The sequence below is a fragment of the Crocuta crocuta genome, unplaced genomic scaffold, assembly GCF_008692635.1.
Source record: "Crocuta crocuta isolate KB4526 unplaced genomic scaffold, BGI_CrCroc_1.0 scaffold762, whole genome shotgun sequence".
Taxonomy (NCBI): Eukaryota; Metazoa; Chordata; class Mammalia; order Carnivora; family Hyaenidae; genus Crocuta; species Crocuta crocuta.
The window spans coordinates 394,930-413,916 of record NW_027529524.1 but is presented as its reverse complement, the minus strand read 5'-3'; the positions used below and the strand labels follow the sequence as shown (position 1 = coordinate 413,916).

Sequence of the window (18,987 nt, the reverse complement as noted above, 5' to 3'; positions counted from 1 at the left end):
AAGAATCCCAGGAGGGGCAGAGAGAGACAGAGAAAAACAGGGTTCATCCGAAGCAGGGCTTATGCTCACCTCATATGGGACTCGAACTCATGAGCCATGAGATCGTGACTTGAGCCGAAGTCAGATGCTTAACAACTGAACCACTTGGTCACCCTAGTTCTAATAGTTCTTAACGTGTTATTTATTTTTAAAGGTTATTTATTTTTAAAGTGGCTTTTTATGGCAGATGTATTTTTAATTTTTTTTTTTTTGAGAGAGAGAGAGAATGTGAGCAGGGGACGGACGGGGGGGGGCAGTGGCATATACAGAGAATCAGAAGGGCACAGACTCTGCACTGACAGCAGCTTGCCCAATGTGGGGCTCAAAGTGATGAACTGTGAGCTCATGACCTGAGCCAAAGTCGGACATTCAACTGGCTGAGCCACCCAGGGGCCACTTTAATGTTTTCTTTTTTCTTTTTATTCCAGTTAATTGACATACAGTGTTATAATAGTTTCAGGTGTATAATATACTGATTCAACACTTCCATACATCACAGGGCACTCATCACAAGTGCATGCGTTAATCCTCATCACCTATTTAACCCATGTCCTCCCTCCCCTCTAGTATTATATGGATGCTGATTACATGGAAATACTCTAATGGTGCACTTTTCTGTATATGTGTTTACTGCAATAAAAAGCTAAAGAATTTATATATAATGTAGGTGTAACGTACAAAGAAAAATAAGACAAACCTAAACCTGTCTATTAAGTAACAGTATTACCATTTCTATGTTGTGTTACACTATTCTAAATTTGCTCTTTATCCTGCACTTAGTTGATCATTAAATTTTATTTTTGAAATGCAATGTCAGGTTGTATGTAATCTATAGCTTTCTTTTTTCCACTCAACCACTTTGAGATTCGTCCACGCTTAAGAACGATAATGCATCCTTTATTTTCTAAACCAGTATTTCACACACCTTAACAACACGGAGTCCTCCTATCCATGACTGCGATGTAACACTCCACTTATTCAAGCCTTCAGTTTACCTCTTTCAAACACTTCTGCAATTTTCTTCATAAAATCTTGCATTTCTTTGATTTTACGTATTCCGAGACACCTTTTCTTTTTCGTTGCTCTTGTCAAGTGTTCCTAATCCTACTCTCGTTCCCACTGTCGCTCGAGAGTCGGCCAACGTTAAGGGACAGAAAAAAGTGACTGAACTACACCTGATGAGGTTGTAACTCTCCGCGTTTCAAACGCCGCCAAATAATTTCTGACCATTGCTCTACCCGTAGGTCCAACTACCAGAAGCCCGTCTCAGCGCGGAAATGTCTCCGCTCGGCACCAGGCGGGGCCTGTACGTGCTGACGTCAAGGGCACGCAGTACCTTTGAGGCCGGGGAAGGGCGGGGCCGGCAAGGGGACCTGCTGCTGGGAGAGCAGCGGCCCGAGCCGGGGCCATGGCGAAGCTGCTGAGCTGCGTCCTAGGCCCCCGGCTCTACAAAATCTACCGGGAAAGGGACTCGGAAAGGGCCCCGTCCGGCGTCCCCGAGACTCCAACTTCAGTCACTACCTCCCCTTCCAGCTCCTGGGTGAGTCGAGTTCTCCCCTGGTCAAAAACATGGTACGGCCCAAACCCCTTTGCGGCCTTTGCTCCGCAGAAGCGCCCATTATTGGAAATCGGGGGAGCCTGGTTGTCAAGCCACTTGTCTGCGAAGTGCTCTTTGTGCTTCCTGGGTTAAAGTCACGCCTGTGGACTGGCTGCCTCCTTTATCGCGGTTTGCCACTGCTTTCTCATTCCGACTATCGCTCCTTGCTTTTTCCTCTTGAGGCCCCCTACCCTGTCTGTCGTGGTTCGTGCTGGTCCCAATTGACTCTAAGTCCTGGAGGAGACCCTGCGCGGATTCGAGAGCTGGATGATTTTGCCGTCAGACTCTAGGTTTCTTCGTGCTAGGTGTTTTCCCTGGTTCTATTTTATCTTCCCTTTACCCTGGCCTTTAATTTCTTTTCTTAATGTTTTATTTACTTCTGAGAGAGAGAGAGAGAGAGAGACTGTGAGCAGGGGAGGGTCAGAGAGAGAGGGAGGCACAGAATCTGTAACAGCCTCCAGGCTCTGCGCTAGCTGTCAGCACAGAGCCCGACGCGGGGCTCGAACCCACGAATCGTGAGATCATGACCTGAGCCGAAGTCGAACACTTAACCGACTGAGCCACCCAGACGCCCCTATCCTGGCCTCTAATTTCAAGATGACTTCAACGTATCACGTATCCACTTCACCCAACCCCCTAACCTACTTTGGAGACCCCAGGGTCCTTGCATTCCTGAAAGCTGGGAGTGGTGGTAGGCTGTGCCCCTACACGATATTCACCTTTTTACTGGTAGTCTCAATTTATGTTTCTGTTCTCTACAAACTGTCCACCGTCAGCCACATTCTCTTCTTTAATCACCCCACTGTTATTTCTGTTCTTTCCCTCTGAAAATGTCATGGTGTCTTTTCTTTCTGCTGCTCTAACTCCTTTCCCCGTATGCACATGCCCACCACCCATTTGAAACTGGGTTGTGAAAGGGAACAAAAATCATCCAGTGAAGTTTCACTTTTGCTCCCAAGTCCAGCCCCTTATGTTCTCATGGTCTAGGGGTTGGGTGGAGAAGCCCTAGAAATGAGTTTTGGAGTGGGGGTGGAGGGGTGGAAAGAGGGCCTTCTGTGGGAGACAGGGATGTCCCAGGAGGGATAGCTTTGGAGGCTAGAACCAGAGGACACACAACAAGGCTTTCAAAAGAGAAAGTGAAGGACTTGTCAATGGACACGGCCCTTGACCCAGCCATCTGCTTTTGCAGGATACGTACTATCAGCCCCGTGCCCTGGAGAAACATGCGGACAGCATCCTGGCACTGGTATGTCTGCCCTGCCACCTGGGGCTACTGCATCTTTTCCGACCCACTTGCCCTCCCGAACTTTCTCCCCTACAGCCTGGGAGAAGGCAGCGCCCCTGGGAGTGGGGGAGGTTCTGGGCTCTGCAGCAGACTTCAACACACACACAGAGATGCTGTCAAGCACACATCCTTGGCACTCCCCTTTGGTGTGTGCACCACTTTCTCTGGGGCAGCCTGACCCTGAGGAAAATGTGTTTACTCTTGGGACCATCTGCAGGTGCTCAGTCCTGTGGTCCCCAGTGACCTGTCCTCCCTGGCAACTAACCTCTTTGGCTGCAAAGACAGCTGTTTTCTCTGGCAGGGCTCCTGTGGTGACGTGTGTGCATCTCTTGGGGACCAGGCCAGGCACTGTCCTGAGCAGGGCCAAGTGAAAAGGCTTGATTAACTTGAGTAGAAAGAGAAACTGGCCTTTCAGTGTTGATGAAATTATGTCCGGAGATAAGAGGAAGAAAACAGAACCTGTATCTAATTTTCCCAGCCTCTGTTATGCTCTGATACATTGCTTTTCAACAAATATTAAGCACCTATTGTGTCATGCACAGAATAGGTACTTGATACGCTCTCCCTCAGGTTATTCACTTTGGTCAGAGCCTAGGCCTGGAAATGGCAGGTGTGTGTGTGTGTGTGTGTGTGTGTGTGTATGTATTGATTGCTTGTCCCCATCTCTCTGCTGCAGGCTTCAGTCTTCTGGTCCATCTCTTATTACTCCTCTCCCTTCGCCTTCTTCTACTTATACAGGAAAGGTCAGTGTGGTTTCAAAGGTGGTGGGCAGGTTGTTGACAGCTGAGCCAACCCCCCCCCAAAGAGGAAAGGGGACCTGTGAGGTTGGCTTGGCTTCCCTCTTCCATCAGGGGTCTTCTTCCTCAGAGGGCATGGTTGTCCCAAAGAGAGGGAAGGGAGAGGGGTTGGGGCTGACCTGGGAAGAGATGCCAAGGGACAGTAGGGAGAGCTTCTCACGTGGTGCCTCTCCCCTCCCAGGTTACTTGAGCTTGTCCAAAGTGGTGCCGTTTTCTCACTATGCGGGGACATTGCTGCTACTCCTGGCTGGAGTGGCCTGCCTCCGAGGTAGGTTGAGAGGGAGCCTGGTTTGGATCTATCCCTCACTGGGTAAATATTTATGAAATTGATTCTGCAAACACAATTTTGTGTTGGGCCCTGAGGGGAAATAATTGGGAATGTTGAAGGCATGATCTTATCCTTAAAGAGCTTGGTTGTAAGTATGAAAAGCAAATTGGCAGGAAATTTGCTATTATGTAGAAGAGAGGCATGTACCCTACAATAATTCTGCATAAATCCGCATATATGTTTGTAATAATCCAAAACTGGAAACAAGTCCATGGCCACAAATAGTAGGATGGTGGGGGGTCTAGTTCTACGGCAGAACACAATACAGCAATGCAGATGAACAAATTGAAGCTACACTCAGCAACACAGATGAGTCTCACTACTGTAATGTTGAATGCAAGAAGCAGACTACCAAAAATGTACGCAATGTGTTTCCATTTTTGTAAAGTTCAAGAGGGATGCATATGGAAGTGGCAAAACATGGGGCACGCTCATCTTGAAAGTCAGGAGAGGGATTACCAGGGAGAGAGAGGAAACAGGAGAGGGAGGGCTCCTGGAGGGACATGACTTCACTCTCTTCCTTGACTTGGGTGATGGTCACATGAATGTTTGCTTTGTATTTTTTAAACTGAATGTATATTAGATGCATGTAGGTTATATCTCACAATGTAAAAATGAAGAGACAGTCCAAATCATTGCCGCTTGGCAGGTGCACATGATGAAAACTGGGTGAGGGGATGCTTGGAAGGGGGTGTAGGCTAGGAGCTGCATGGTTGCAGTTGTGTCCAGCCTGCAGTTGGGATCTTCTGCCTTCTGTGTTCTGCCTCCTGATCTCCATTGGGTTGGGCTCCGTCCTCAGAGAGGCGTTCCCTGACCACCTCACCCAAAAGTAGCTCCCAGCCCTGGGTTTTGTCTTATTTTTAAATTTTATGTATTTATTTTATAAGTTGGTGGGTTTATTTTTTTGTTTGTTTGTTTGTTTGTTTGTTTTTTGAGAGAGAGAATGAGTAGGGGAGGGGCAGAGAGGGAGACAGAGGACCTTGAAGTAGGCCTTGTGCTGACAGTAGAGAGCCTGCTATGGGGCTTGAACTCATGAACTATGAGATCTTGAGTTGGATGCTTAACCAACTGAGCCACCCATGCACCCCAAATTTTATTTATTTTTAATTTGGGCACAAAATTAAATACGGAAAAGTCCAGAGAACAAAGTGTCATGAACTGAAATGCTTATGTCCTGTGATGTTGCTTCACATACCTTTTGTCAATAAAGTTCTGAAGCATTGCATTCAGAGTTGGCATTCCTGTTGGAATCTTCCTGACTTCTGTGTTCCTCTTTCCCCAGAAGTAACCATTGTCACTTGGTGTGGTTTCTTTCCTGGTCCCCATTTTTATCCTTTTATGAAAGATATGCTTCATTTGATCAAATCTAAGCTGTTAGGAATTGTAAAATATATTCTGATTTCAGTTTTCAAATGTGAAAAAAATATGCATTTTAGAAGGTATGAAATATGGTAAGCATAAACAACATAACACATAGCCATTCTTCTGTGCACTTTGCCTTTTTGACACAAGTGGCATCCCCACCCACCCCACCCCCAACCAAAGCGCTAACTCTTAGGGCTGAAACCTGTGTGTCTCGTTTCCTACTGTCTCCCATGTCAGAACAGTGCCTGGCACATGACTCCTGTCAGGTCAGTGGAAGCAGCGAAGTCAGGGTTTGAGACTCTTTGGCAGTGAAGGGAGAGTAGATGTGATTGGCAAAGGGCCATGTGAAGAGAGGAAAGAGCACAGTGTTGCGGACGGCTCTGGTTTCATAGAGGGAAGTAGAATGGAGGCAGGGGAGGAGCGGTCTGGGATTCAGAAGGTGGCAAAGATGGAAGCCAGGAAGCAGAGGAGGAAGGAGTCTCGAGGGATGGGATGAGTGCAGAGGGGCATAGCTGCAAGAGAGTGGGGATGGAGGAAGGGGACTCGGATTCAGTGAGGAAGTGATTACGGGGACAAGAGCGGGAGGCGTGAGGCCAGATGGCAGGGAGTTAAAGACTATACAGAAAAGGGATGGAAAGCAAGCAGTGGAGAAGGGAAAAGAAGAGAGACTCCGTGTTCACAAGGCCGAACAGTAAGGTTGCATGATGGTGTGTTAAGACTGGCAAAATGCACGTTCTGGAAGGTGGAGGGTCGATAGCCTATAAAGAAACAAACTGAAGAAGCTGGGTAGTGGAAGAACACTGAAGCCGGTTGCTAGATATGGAGGAAGGGGCTCAACTCAGCTCAACTCTCCTATCTCCCCAGATTCTGGGCCATCTGTTTCTTTCCCTCCCACTTCTCTTTCCAAGGCCTTCTCCTTACCCATCTTCAGTCCTCTTCCTGAAACTTACTCAGCTTGCTCTTCCCAGTTTTCCTCACACTGTCTCCTGTCCTCCCTCTACCAGGCATTGGCCGCTGGACCAACCCCCAGTACCGGCAGTTCATTGCCATCTTGGAGGCAACACATAGGAACCAGTCTGCAGAAAATAAGGTAAGAGATTCCAGGAAAGGTGCCAGACAGGTACCCTGGCAGCAGCTTCTCAGCTGTCCCTCCAGAGCACCGGGCGCCAGCTTCTGCCAGGGTGAGGAGGTGTGCTTGCTGCCCACTACAGTGGGTTTTTGCTTGCACATTGCTACATCCCTTCTCGCCTGTGCTAGGGAACTGTCCACCCAGAGAATTTTCCTTCCTACCCCTTCTAATGGGATGTTCCACTAGAACAATCTTCACCCTTCTCCCTTCCATCCGTAAGAATTGTCTGGATGTGGAAATGTTCCACAGTGTTTCTTAGAAGGGGGGGTCTTCTCTCTATCACAGCAGCTTGATTCTGTCAGTGTTGTTTATTTTGGCTGTGTGCATTGAACACCATGCTAGTTTTGTTCAGGGATGCGTCAAGATGGACAGGTGTGTCCACTGACGTGCCCAGAAGCACAGCGTGGTGCCAAGAGGGAGAAAAGCCAGGGCATAGTGTCCTTGGAGTTGTGCCAGCCCAGCTGGTTCTGGAGGGTGATTATCTTTGAGAAGGGGCTTTGGGGCCCTATAAAGCTCTTTCCTGTTAGGGATTCCTGGGATCAAAGAGTTATGACCCTACCATCATCATGTTACTGGTTGCTCCATGCCGCCATTTACAGAGCTCCGTAATGATGCTCCTGCCACGCTGCTGTCTGAGGCATTTCATATACACTCTTCCCAATCCTCACAACAGTCATATGAGGTGACATTATTATACCTCTGAGGAAACAGGAAAAAAGAGGTTGGGTGACAAGCAGAGTCACCGAGCAAAGGAAGGGGCTGGAGTTGGATTTGAGTCCTGGTCTGAGCAAAGCCTGCTTGAAATTTGCTTTTCTTCATTTTGTTTTGTTTTGCCATTTACATTTTTGTACAACGTTTCTGTTGTTCTTCCTTAGTCAAGTTATTTTTGAAAATGTCAAAAGAATTTTCTGTGACAGAAAATAAAGAACAGCTCTCAAAATAGAGTACTGGGAGCTCTGGGGGTGAGGGAGGGGGTACAGCAGAGAATCAGACACAGCTCCCGCCACCCTCAGAGAGCATGTGGACAGACCCCGTGAGGTGACTGGAGGCATCAGTGGCCTGGCTGGCATCACCAGCCCATGGCTGCAGAAGGTGAGGGAAGGGAGGTGGCCATGAGGATAGAACAGAGAGTGCTTCGTTCAGGAGGTGATTCCAGTGCAAAGGAACCACTCGCCGTAGACATTACTTTCCTTCCTTCCCTCTCGCCCAACCTTAGGACAGTCGTTTTGATCCTCTAGGGCAGCATCATGTAAAGGATCCGGTGGGGGAAGGGGGTGTGACCAGCCAACAGACTCCCTTCCACCACCACTTCCTCCCTTTGAAGCACGACCACCCCCGGTCACCCCTTCTGGGGGTGGGTCAGTCTTATATTTTGGAAAAGCAGAGTGTTGAGTAGTTCTTCTGGAAGCAGACAGGCCAGTTTTGATACCTGGTAGGGCATCCTCTCTTGCCTGATTTTTCTAGCTGTGACAGAGCTTACCCTCTATGAACTGGGAGGGTGTTGACCTCGACTTGTCTCCCCATGATGTGTGGGGGCCAGTCTTGTGGATGATGAGGGTGCTAAGGGTGGGTAGGTGGGCCTGCCCCAATTTCTTAGTTCCCCTTTTCCTTTCCTCCTCTTCCTCTCCCTGCCCACCACAGAGGCAGCTCGCCAACTACAACTTTGACTTCAAGAGCTGGCCAGTGGACTTTCACTGGGAAGAGCCCAGCAGCCGGTGAGGCCCCAGTTCTTTCACTCCATCCCTGCTCTGTCCTGTCCCACACGTCCATCCCCATCTCGGGCCCCAAGGCCTGCTTTCCAGTGCCATCTCCTCATTCCTAGACCTCACTATCCTCCACACCCCAGCCTGCTGCTCCTGATCCCATCCTCCCCTGCAACTTTCTATCCTCAGGAAGGAGTCTCGAGGGGGCCCTTCCCGCCAGGGTGTGGCCCTGCTTCGCCCAGAGCCCCTGCACCGGGGGACAGCAGACACCCTCCTCAACCGGGTCAAGAAGCTGCCTTGTCAGATCACCAGGTGGGAAGCAGCAGGGAAGAGAGGCCAGCTGGGGTGGAGGGGACATCGAGTGAGGACTCCAAGACTGGGTGCTCCATTGTAAGATAGCTGTCATTTGTTAGGCCTAGTGCTGTGTATTTTGTATTATTTGTGATGGTTTTTAATCTACATTTATACGTAAAGAAAAGAGGCTCAGAGAGGTCCAGAGTCTCACAAATGGTGAATGAAAGGGTTGGGGTATTAACAATTCTGTCTGACGAAAAGTTCTTTTACTTTATTATTATTTTTACATACTTATTTATTTAGTTAAAAATGTTTATTTTTCAGAGAGAGCTGGGAAAGGGCAGAGAGAAAGGGAGACAGAGGCCCCAAAGTGGGCTCAGTGCTTACAGCGGAAAGCCCAATGCAGGGCTTGAACCCACGAATGGCAAGCTCATGACCTGAGCCAAAGTCGGACTTTAACCGACTGAGACAGCCAGGGGCCACTAAAATTTATTTAAGTAAGCTCTACACCCAACATGGGCCTTGAACTCATGACTCCAAGAGCAAGAGCTGCATCCTTTATCAACTGAGACAGCCAGACATCAACAAAAGCTTTTCTAATGAGGCTGAGAGGGAAGAATGAGGTTGGGAGTATGGTGGAGACAACATAGCCTTAGCTGGAGCAGTATCTGGTGACAGCTGTGTCCCTGACCTGGCCTCTCTGCTCCTAGGTTCTTCTACCTTAAGCAAGCTACAATCTCTGCATCCGTGAATAACCCACCTTCTAGAATTGGTGATATTAAGTAGAGTCACGTATATAGAAGGGTTACCACTTTGCCTGGGTACCTGAGAGCACATGGCAAAGCCCAAGTAAATCACAGTTGTGGATACTGATGGTGTCAGAAGTAACAACAGTAAGCCTTCCTGTTGTACAGTGGAGCACATGCTGTGGCAATTTTCTGTTGCTGGGGGCTGGGAGGCAGTTCCAACCTACCAAGGAAAGGGGTGGACTTAGTGATCACTGTTTATCATGCGATGATTGGTCAGAGAAACAAACCAAATTTGCAGTTTTGAGGGCATACTGGACAGGGTGGTACATACCTGTTTTTCTAGGGAGAAATCCTATTTCAGGATTAACTGGAAATGGTTAATTGTCTTTTTCAGACACCTACTACCGCTTATCTATCTAGATTAGTGCATTTGTTCAGTAAATAGTTATTAAGCCCCTCTCAGTGTCAGGCTCTAGCCACCTGCTACGTGGCAGAATAGGGCATATTGCAGTGAACAGAACAGTCAGGTCTCTGCCCTGGTGGAGTCTGCCGTCGAGTTAGTATATTTCAAACTACCGTTCTTGCCCCATTTGTGAATCTTGAAATCAATTGAGTGACTTACAGCTGTCATTTTTTAAAGTATTATAAGGGGACTTTTAATTAGTTGTATTTATACATTAACGGAAGCACAGTTAATAATAACTTTGCTTTGGGGTGCCTATGTGGCTCAGTTGGCTGAGTGTCCAACTCTTGATTTTGATTCAGGTCATGATCTCACAGTCGTGAGATCAAGCCCTGCGACAGGCTCCGCACTGAACGTGGAGCTTGCTTGGGAGTCTCTCTCTCCCTCTTTCTCTGCCACTCCCCCACCTGAGCACACACTCTCTCTAAATAAGTAAATAAATATTTAAAAATTAAAAAGAATAACTTTGCTTATACTTATCACATATAGAAAATATCTCCTAAAATTTCCTGTATATTTGTACAGAGGTGTGTACTGGGCCACAATATAAAATGTGCATCTTATAAAGGTGGTAGTAAAAAGGTTTGAAAAACACCAGCTTGGTACCTATATCACTTCATTATGTCCTGAAAGAGGAGAACAAAGCTGTAAAGGTCAAGAAACAAAGCTGTGAAGGTCAGGAGTGAGGCAGGCCCCAGAGTCTCTGGGTGCTAGGGCTCAGATGGTCCCTGGGTCCTACTGAGGTCAAGGGTTCGATAATCCCATGTTCCCCACAGCTACTTGGTGGCGCACACGCTGGGGCGCCGGATGCTATATCCAGGCTCAGTATACCTGCTCCAGAAGGCCCTCATGCCTATGCTGCTGCAGGGCCAGGCCCGGCTGGTGGAAGAGGTGAGGCCCCCTGCCCCTGCCCCACCCCCGATATCCTTCTCCCTCTACCAGGGATGTGACCTCCTGCCCCTCACAACATCTCCCCCACTCAGTGCAACGGGCGCCGGGCAAAGCTGTTGGCCTGCGATGGCAATGAGATTGACACCATGTTTGTGGACCGGCGGGGGACAGCTGAGCCGCAGGGACAGAAGCTGGTGAGCAGGAGCAGGGAGCCCAAAAGTAGTACCGGGAGAGCACGGGAGGTTCTGGGGAGCTCAGTTCTACAGCAGCCCTAAGAAGTACAGCTGGGGATAATCCCGTCTCCCACCCCACCCTCAAGACATGTCGGTGTAGGAAAACCCTGCCACAGGGAAATAGATGAAGTAGGAGTTGACACTCAAGGACCAAAAAGTGATCTTGTAATAGTCACCACTTAGACAGCATTTATCACGTAAAAGGCATATATTTAATCCTCACAATAACCCTGCAGAAGAAGTACTGTATTTATGAGAGCCCATTTTATGGATGATGAAACTGAGCCTGGGATAATTTTCCCAGATCCCACAATAAGTGAGAGAATTTGAACCCAGGTAGCCTGGCCTCCAGAGTATCCTGCCTCCACGAAGAAACCATGGAAAGCACTGAGCCAGCAGTCTAGGGAGCTGGCTTCTGGTCCTGGCACTGCCCAGCTGCTATGAGAATCCACGCAAGCCCCACCATCTCTGAGCTTGGGCTCGGGGCCCCATGAAATTAAAGTTTATCTGACTCTAAGTCTGGAGCCCAGAGATGGAAAGTGATTGGCATGCCATGCAAAAGAAACAGTCACGGAAAAAAATAGACCCAAAAACTAGAAAGGAAAAATCTATCCATAACCCCATTTCTGAGAGCTGTCCCCTGGTGGTCTTCCAAGAAAAACTGAGTGGTCGAGCAGTTCTTCCTCAGTTTGTTAAGCGTTTGCATCCACTCTGCCTCTCATCTTAATGCACCTTGTGAAATGAGAAGTTTCTATTCCCCTTGAAGACAACAGGCCCTTTCCTCTTCCCTGTAAAGCTCCCATGTCCTGCCACATAGGGGATTTTCAGCCCCAGGTTGGCTCCTTCCCAGGCTTCCTTCTTGCTCCCTTCCGTAGGTGATCTGCTGTGAGGGGAACGCGGGCTTCTACGAGGTGGGCTGCATTTCTACGCCTCTGGAAGGTAGGCCCATGGCACAGTGCTCGTCCCTGCCTTTTGGAATGGAATGTCCCTACCTTCTCACACCTATATAACCTTCCTGGGCCTGGTCACCTTGTCTGAGTGAGGTTTGAAATTCTCACATTTGAGGGGAAGTTTACTCCCCATTTGCTTTGCCAGCCTTACATTCCTACTCCCCTTGGGCTGTGTCCCTAACAGTATGGCCTTCATTCTATCCCCGTGACATAACCACATCTCTCCCTTCTGCTGCCTCAGAACCTCTGGTGTCCTCTCCCCATTCTGGGGAAGCTTGGATTTATGCATCTCTGAGTTTGGGGGTGTTTAGAGCTCCCATGTTCTGTTGCTCTTTCCCTCAGAGCTGGAGGTGGGGGAGGTGTGGGCTATAAGGTCCTAGCCCCTCCTCCTCCTCCTGTGTTGCAGCTGGATATTCAGTCCTGGGCTGGAATCATCCAGGCTTTGCTGGAAGCACGGTGAGACACTCTCTGAAATCCCTTTCTTTTCCTGAATTATGGTCTGTCTCCCTCTAGTCAGTCACTGGAGTTAGGGATAGGGGTGTATATTTCTGTGGTGACTCCCACTCATCTGTCACCTGGATGCCAAGGGCAGGGAGCCATGACCCCCACCCCACAGTGGGGAGTGGCAGGAAGGCTGGTTTCTAGAGGGTGCAGTCCCTCCCACCACCCTTCTCTTTTGCACCCTCTCAGTTTGTTGCAGGGTCGCTCTGTGCTGGGAATGTGCAAGTGGCCCGTGAACCAGCCTTTGGTGCTGATCCACTCCTGCCTTGCCCTTCTTCCTGCAGGGGGTGCCATTTCCTCAGAACGAGGCCAATGCCATGGATGTGGTGGTCCAGTTTGCCATCCACCGCCTGGGCTTCCAGCCCCAGGACATCATCATCTATGCCTGGTCCATTGGCGGCTTCACTGGTACCAGCCTACCCCTACCATTTATGCTACCCCCACCTCAAAGAGCGGTTGGGAAATCCACTGGGGGCCCAGCAGTGGGGTAGAGGCTTCAGGGAGGAGAGGACGGAGGAATATCTGTGTGTCTGGAAGATGGTATCCTATGTGTATACATTCACATTTCCCTCCACCCTTATGCCCATTATGAAAAGCAGCAGACCAAGGTCCTGGAGGGGAGAGATCAGGGAAGTGAAGCTTTCCTCTGTCTTCAGGTGTCAGCCTATAGGGTCAATGGGACAAAGGTGGGGTGGTGGGCAGAAGTCCCTTGGTCCTCACCCTTCTTCCCTGTCCTGGTACCAGCCACGTGGGCAGCCATGTCCTACCCAGACATTAGTGCCGTGATCCTGGATGCCTCGTTTGATGACCTGGTGCCCTTGGCCTTGAAGGTTATGCCAGATAGCTGGAGTGAGTGCAGTTCCCAGGCCTGCCTTTCCAGGGAAGGGGTGGGCTGGAACTGGGAGCTATTCTAACTGGAGATGGTTCCTTTTTGTGGAGGTGGGGAGTGGGTCACCCAATGGGATGAGAAGCAGGAAGACTCCCCTGTCTGGGGCCTCAGTTTTCTCTGTGAACAGTGGGGAACTATGTGTTGTTCAAGGGCTTTGTCTCTGCCATCCCTTCACTCTAATCCCGCTGTAGGGGGTCTCGTGACCAGGACCGTGAGGCAGCATCTCAATCTGAACAACGCAGAACAGCTGTGCAGGTGAGGGCGGGCCAGTGTCTGGCATGTAACTCCTTTCCCCACCTCCCTGCTGTACAGGCTCTGCTGAGTATTCAAGCAGATCTCCCAGTCAGGCCAGAATGTGGGCCATCCCTGCTCTTAAATATTTGCTCACCCCTGGGTGAAGGGCAGCCCAGGGGCCCTGCTGTAGTAGGGGATGAGGCTGCAGCCAGTGCAAGGGTGGGGTGGCCACTCGTCCCGTCTCCCTCTGAGCACCACACTGTCCTCTGAAGGTACCAGGGCCCTGTGTTGCTGATCCGCAGAACCAAGGATGAGATTATCACCACCACGTGAGTGCCTGGGAGCCTGTGCCCCCCTGGATCCCAGATGTAGCTAGGAAGTTGCCCTTCCCACTTCTGCCCACTGGAAACCTAGGTATCCAGACCCTTCCTCCCCAACCTCCAGCCCCTCCAGTACATTGTTCTCACCCCCAGGGTTCCTGAGGACATCATGTCCAACCGAGGCAATGACCTCCTGCTGAAGCTCCTGCAGTATCGGTGAGCGCGTACGCGTGTGTGCGTGTGCGTGCGTGTGTGTGCGCACATGCACATGCATATGTGTACTGACACTGGCGGTGCAAGGGAGGGAGGGAGGGAAGAGGGTTTTAGGGATGAGGAGTGAAGAGAATTGGGTCCTGACCTCCCGTCCTGGTGCTCCTCTGTAGGTATCCCCGTGTGATGGCAGAGGAGGGTCTTCGAGTGGTGAGGCAGTGGCTGGAGGCCTCCTCACAGCTGGAGGAAGGTGCAAGGGGATGTGGTGAGGCCTTTGGGTGGGGGCCTGGCCAGGCCAGGTCACTGACAGGCCCTCCTTTCTCTCTGTGAGCAGCCTCGATTTATAGCCGTTGGGAGGTGGAGGAGGATTGGTGCCTGTCCGTCCTCCGCTCCTACCAGGCAGAACACGGGCCTGACTTCCCCTGGAGTGTGGGTAAGGATGTCCTGCGGCAGGAGGGGCTGTTGGGAAGAATCCGGGAATGGGGATGAATACCCAAATGCACGGCTCATATATGAGCGACTCTTCTCTGCAGGGGAGGACATGAGTGCAGATGGAAGGCGGCAGCTGGCCTTGTTTCTGGTGAGCTGAGGGGTGGCAGGCAGAAGGGGGTGCCAGGATGGCCAGGGGGCATGTGTGGGGCTTGGGGCCAGGGGATACCATGTAAGCATTGGAGGCGGCAGCTTGTAGAGCGTGGGAGGTGGGCTCGGAGGCTGTGGAGGTGTTTGGTGGTGCTGCATACTGCGGGGCCCTGCACCCCACCTGTCCTGCCCTCTTCCTTCAGGCTCAGAAGTATCTGCACAACTTCGAGGCCACACACTGCACTCCACTCCCAGCCCAGAATTTCCAGATCCCCTGGCACCTCTAGGGACCACAGTGGGACTCATTCTGAAAAGAGTGAGATAGGAGGAGACATGAGGAAGGATCTTCTTATTTGTGATTTTCCATGTTCATGTTGCTGTTTATAGTTTGTGGAAAGAGGGGGGCTGTCCCCCTTCTCACTGCCCTATTGCACGTTTCCCCTCATCCATCTGGCAGTACCTAACCTTCCCCAACATATACCCTGCATTCAATGAATGAATTATTCCTAATAATTAATAAAAAGGTATTTTTTCTACAGGCTGGCTAATTGTGTGACTTCCCAAGTATCCAGGAGCCTGGGGCCAGTAGTGGAGATAGCTGAAGCTCCAAAGAGCTGGGTTTTGGGGAACCCAACTCCAGCTGGCTAGTTTAATCCTCCCCATCCCTGCTATTCTCCCAGGCCTCCAGCCCCCAACCTGAGCTGTCCTCATGTAGTGGGTCCCCAAGCCTCCCCGTTTTCTGGTATGTCTAGTAGTATCACCCATGCAGCCTCCCCAGCCTGCTCCTCAGTCCTTCCTGCATAACGCGGCGACCACCATATGAGCTCACGGTGGCCCCCTCTTTGTTTACAGCTCCAGAGCTTTGTCACTTACAAATTGTTTTCTAGTACCTGATTTCCCCTACTTGGCTCTTCTACAGACTTCCAGATCCAACCTGCATGGCTTCACCAGAAGTTTCCCCAGTTTTCCTTGTTCAGCTCTTGCTGTTCCAAGGGGGAGTGAGGAACAGCCCACTCCCCATGTCTTATGCAGCAAATCCTGCACACCTCCTCAACCGTGCCCTCGTCTCTCTCCTCATACATTTGTTGCAGTTCAACGACAGGGCCTGTCAGGGACTGAGGGCTCATATCTTCCCAGAGCCACACTTCACCTCTCTTGACAGCTATTAGAAGAAAATCCCTAAGTTGAATCTGAGGAATTTGACTTCCTGTAACTTCTGTCCTATTTCCAGTCCTCAGACTTCATGGAACAGAATGAGTTCTTCTCCCACCCACCAGTTCGTTGCCTGGCCACCTTTCTTGGGAAACCTCTTTTCTAGCTGAAATGCTCCCAGGTTTAAACTCCTTGGTCCTCTGTTTTGAACAAGCTTAATGTGGGCAAGCAACAATTTTCTGATATCCTGGATGACCTCTGGCTAATATCAGTGTCTCCTGAAACCCCAGGGCATTAAGCTACTCCTCAGTCTCTGGGCAGAGGCTGTCTGCCCCCGCCAGCTACCGGGTCCTTCAGTGGGGGTATACTGAGTCTCCATTGGAAGGGTGATCTGAGACTTGTCAGGTGATATGACAATTTTAGGTCAAAAGAGAAGAGGTGGCCACAGCTCCAGAATGCTCCACCTTTTGCAAATACTGGGAAGTTGATACTGGCATCCCATTCCTCTGTCCTGTCCCAGGGGGCAAACAGGGTGGGAAGTGTGGAGCCTGCAGCTGTAGGTCCAGCTGCATGGTTCTGAACCTCACCCTCCATGATCCACCAGGACAGTTAATCTGGAAAACAAGTCTGTTCAGCTAAGGTAACAACCTCCTTGAATACAAATAGGGGCCACCTAGTCCCACCTCCCACACCCTGGACACAAGACTCCCCCTTCCTGGCCATGGCCACTAGGGACTCTGTTGACTGACCTCTACCACCACTTCCTCCTTCCCCTTCTTCCTACATATACTATAAAGAACAGTGGATGCCATGCAGAGCCCTCAGATAACAGAAATGGGTGGGGAGAGGGGAGGCTTAACATTTGAATTCTGGACCACCCAACCCAGGGGCCTGTCTACCCCCTTAGATTACTCCCCACTAATGTGATAAAGCTCACATTAGCTCTTTGTTTTCAGAACCATCACCACACACCCTCCCCCCCGCCCCAGGTTAGACTAGCGCTCTGTCCATCCATCACCCTATATAGCAGGGTTCCAACAGTCCCAGGAGAAGAACAGCTGAGATGCAGACCCCACATCTGCTGGACCTTGCCTTACTGGGCACCAGGCAAGGTCTGGAAGTCCAGGCGCCTGCGAGAAACTGGGTACATGGGGAGAGAGGATGGAGGCTGGGACAAAGAATAATTAACACCGGGGCAGGAAACCTGGGAAGAAGAGGTGGACTTTGGGCTGGGCCATCCCTTATCCTACCCTGTCACATAGGCCCAGGATCGCCCTGCGCTGCTTTCATTATGAGCTGCAGGAGTAGGCTCTGCACTCCGTGCTTGGGCTGAGGATTTGCTCACTCCCCCGAGAGGGTCAGGTGTTTCCCTCCCAGCTGTCACAAGTGAATGAGGGCCAGGTACCTATCCATTCATTCATCCATCCAACCAACAGGCTATCCCAAGTCCCTCAGGAACCAAGTCATTTTTTCCCCCCATTCATTTATATGCGAGTTCAAGATCCACTCTCTAGTTCTCCAGACCGCCTGGTCTAGCCGGTCGGCTAACCGAACTTGGCTCTCGCCCAGCCCAATCATCTGTGGCCCCGCCCCCCTTGTTTGCCCCGCCCATTGCTCTGACTGTAGCATTCTTTCCTCAGGCCCCACCTCCTTTGTTTCGTCACTCGGCTGCCTACCCCCTGGTAACCCGCGTCCCCAAGGCACTCCGCACAGAAACTGTCCTCAGCTGCTGTCACCATGGCGACTACTGCAGCGCCCCGCCTCTTCACCCCTGAAAAGCCTCCTCTGAGCCCGTCACCGTGGCAACGAACGCACCAGGCTCAGCCGGCGCCCTGGCCGCGCGCAGCCGCTTAGACTGCGGAGTAGCCTAACGAAATAGGGCCTGGATTAATAGCCCTACGGCCACGCCTCTCCCGCAGAACAACTCTCCCAGCTCGCACCCAACCCAGCCTAGAAGTACCACCCGTCTTCCCTCCGGCTAGCCGCAGGGCCTAGGGTCTCCAACTCCATAGTGAGTCATCCCGGACCTCTCAGGGTGAACCGGGGAGCCCAGTCCCAGCTACCCGTAACTCCCTAGTCCTTGGACTTTTAGTTGCGGTTATTCTCGAGGGCGCTGTCACTTCTAGCTCCTTCTTGCCGCATTCGCTTCAAGAGGAGCTCCCGCTCTCTAATTCTCTTTGTCTACCACTCTGTCGTTCATTTAGCAGACAGTTATCCAGGTGCCAGGCGCTCCTCCCCAAATCTTCATTACTCCGACTTTTCAATAATCCAGTTTTATGATTTCATTTATCCCAGGGCTCTTGAGCACGCAGTGGCGTGCGTTTTCCTTTCGTATTTCTTCTTTCCCGTCTGTCTTTCTTGGCGCGAATCTCAGTCCATTTCTTCCCATCTTCCCCATCAGCGCCCCGAGACCAAACGATTCTTGGACGGTCTGGGACTGTAAGCAGGGAGCCAGGGAGCCCTTCCTCAGGGCTGCACCCCAAACCCCCAGACCAGAAATTGAAGCAGGTGGTTCGCTCCTGTACGCCCATAGCTCTTCCCATAGCCCCCCGACCCTTAAAGTGAAAACCCCGAGTCTCTCAGAGACCCTGACCTGGGGAGGTGCCTGCTGAGCTGGCCGCGTGAAGTAGCTCAGCAGAATACCTCTCCTGGCCCCCGCCAAAGGAACTGGGACGCCTACCCCTGCTCATTAGTTGCAGCTAGGCCTCCGGCCCGGAGGGTTGGTGGCGCCACAGCGCCTCCTTCCGGGAAAGCCGTGTGGTGGTCTGCGTGTCCGTTAGGGGCGGAAGCCTGGGCCTGACGCCAGGCCGGCTTTCCCAGGTTTCAGGGCAAGCCGCCCCTCGGACAGCTGGCCGGAGGGCCGCCCCGCTTCCTCCTGGGAGCCCTGAAGTGCAGTCAGGCTTGGAGAGCGAGCGCCCTGCGCCGGAGCCTGTGGGAGCCTGTGGGAGCCTGTGGGAGCCTGTGGGAGCCGGAGATCAGGGCCACTGACCTGCAGCTGAGCTTGGGCGGGGCGGGGAAAATGGGGGCATAAAGAAAGGTGGTGGCTAGCTACCTGGAACCCACAGGGGCCACTGGACTGAATAGGTCACTCGGGACTCAGGTATCCTCGCTTCTGGATTTCTGACAGTTCCACGCTTTTCCCATCTTGGAAAATGGTACCACCAATCACTTCCTTGTGCAAGCCTATCCCCCAACTTCCCTCTTTCCATATTCAGTCTAACTCCAAATCTGTCCAATCTTCCTTCTAAATAAATGTCAGATTCATTCATTTCCCCCCCC

At 51.1% G+C, this 18,987-nt stretch overlaps 1 protein-coding gene across 1 annotated transcript; it reads left to right on the top strand.

The window, feature by feature from the left end:
- The first annotated feature begins 1,390 nt into the window (after window positions 1-1,390).
- ABHD16A (abhydrolase domain containing 16A, phospholipase) lies at window positions 1,391-15,094 on the top strand. The gene is made up of 20 exons (XM_077760911.1): window positions 1,391-1,579; window positions 2,826-2,882; window positions 3,598-3,664; window positions 3,900-3,986; window positions 6,416-6,501; window positions 8,182-8,255; window positions 8,433-8,555; window positions 10,526-10,640; window positions 10,733-10,834; window positions 11,749-11,812; window positions 12,230-12,279; window positions 12,609-12,732; window positions 13,069-13,173; window positions 13,405-13,468; window positions 13,720-13,776; window positions 13,921-13,983; window positions 14,151-14,227; window positions 14,312-14,410; window positions 14,511-14,557; window positions 14,760-15,094. Exons 1-20 carry the CDS (start codon window positions 1,448-1,450, stop codon window positions 14,841-14,843), a joined length of 1,677 nt encoding a protein of 558 aa, XP_077617037.1. The 5' UTR covers window positions 1,391-1,447; the 3' UTR covers window positions 14,844-15,094.
- Window positions 15,095-18,987: the final 3,893 nt, after the last annotated feature.

Excerpts from the sequence above, each read along its gene's own strand:
- ABHD16A (XM_077760911.1), top strand. The coding sequence starts at position 1,448 with ATGGCGAAGCTGCTGAGCTGCGTCCTAGGCCCCCGGCTCTACAAAATC. Across the intron at positions 3,665-3,899 it reads CTTCTACTTATACAGGAAAG|GTTACTTGAGCTTGTCCAAA; the intron begins GTCAGTGTGGTT and ends CTCCCCTCCCAG. Across the intron at positions 12,733-13,068 it reads GTCCATTGGCGGCTTCACTG|CCACGTGGGCAGCCATGTCC; the intron begins GTACCAGCCTAC and ends TCCTGGTACCAG.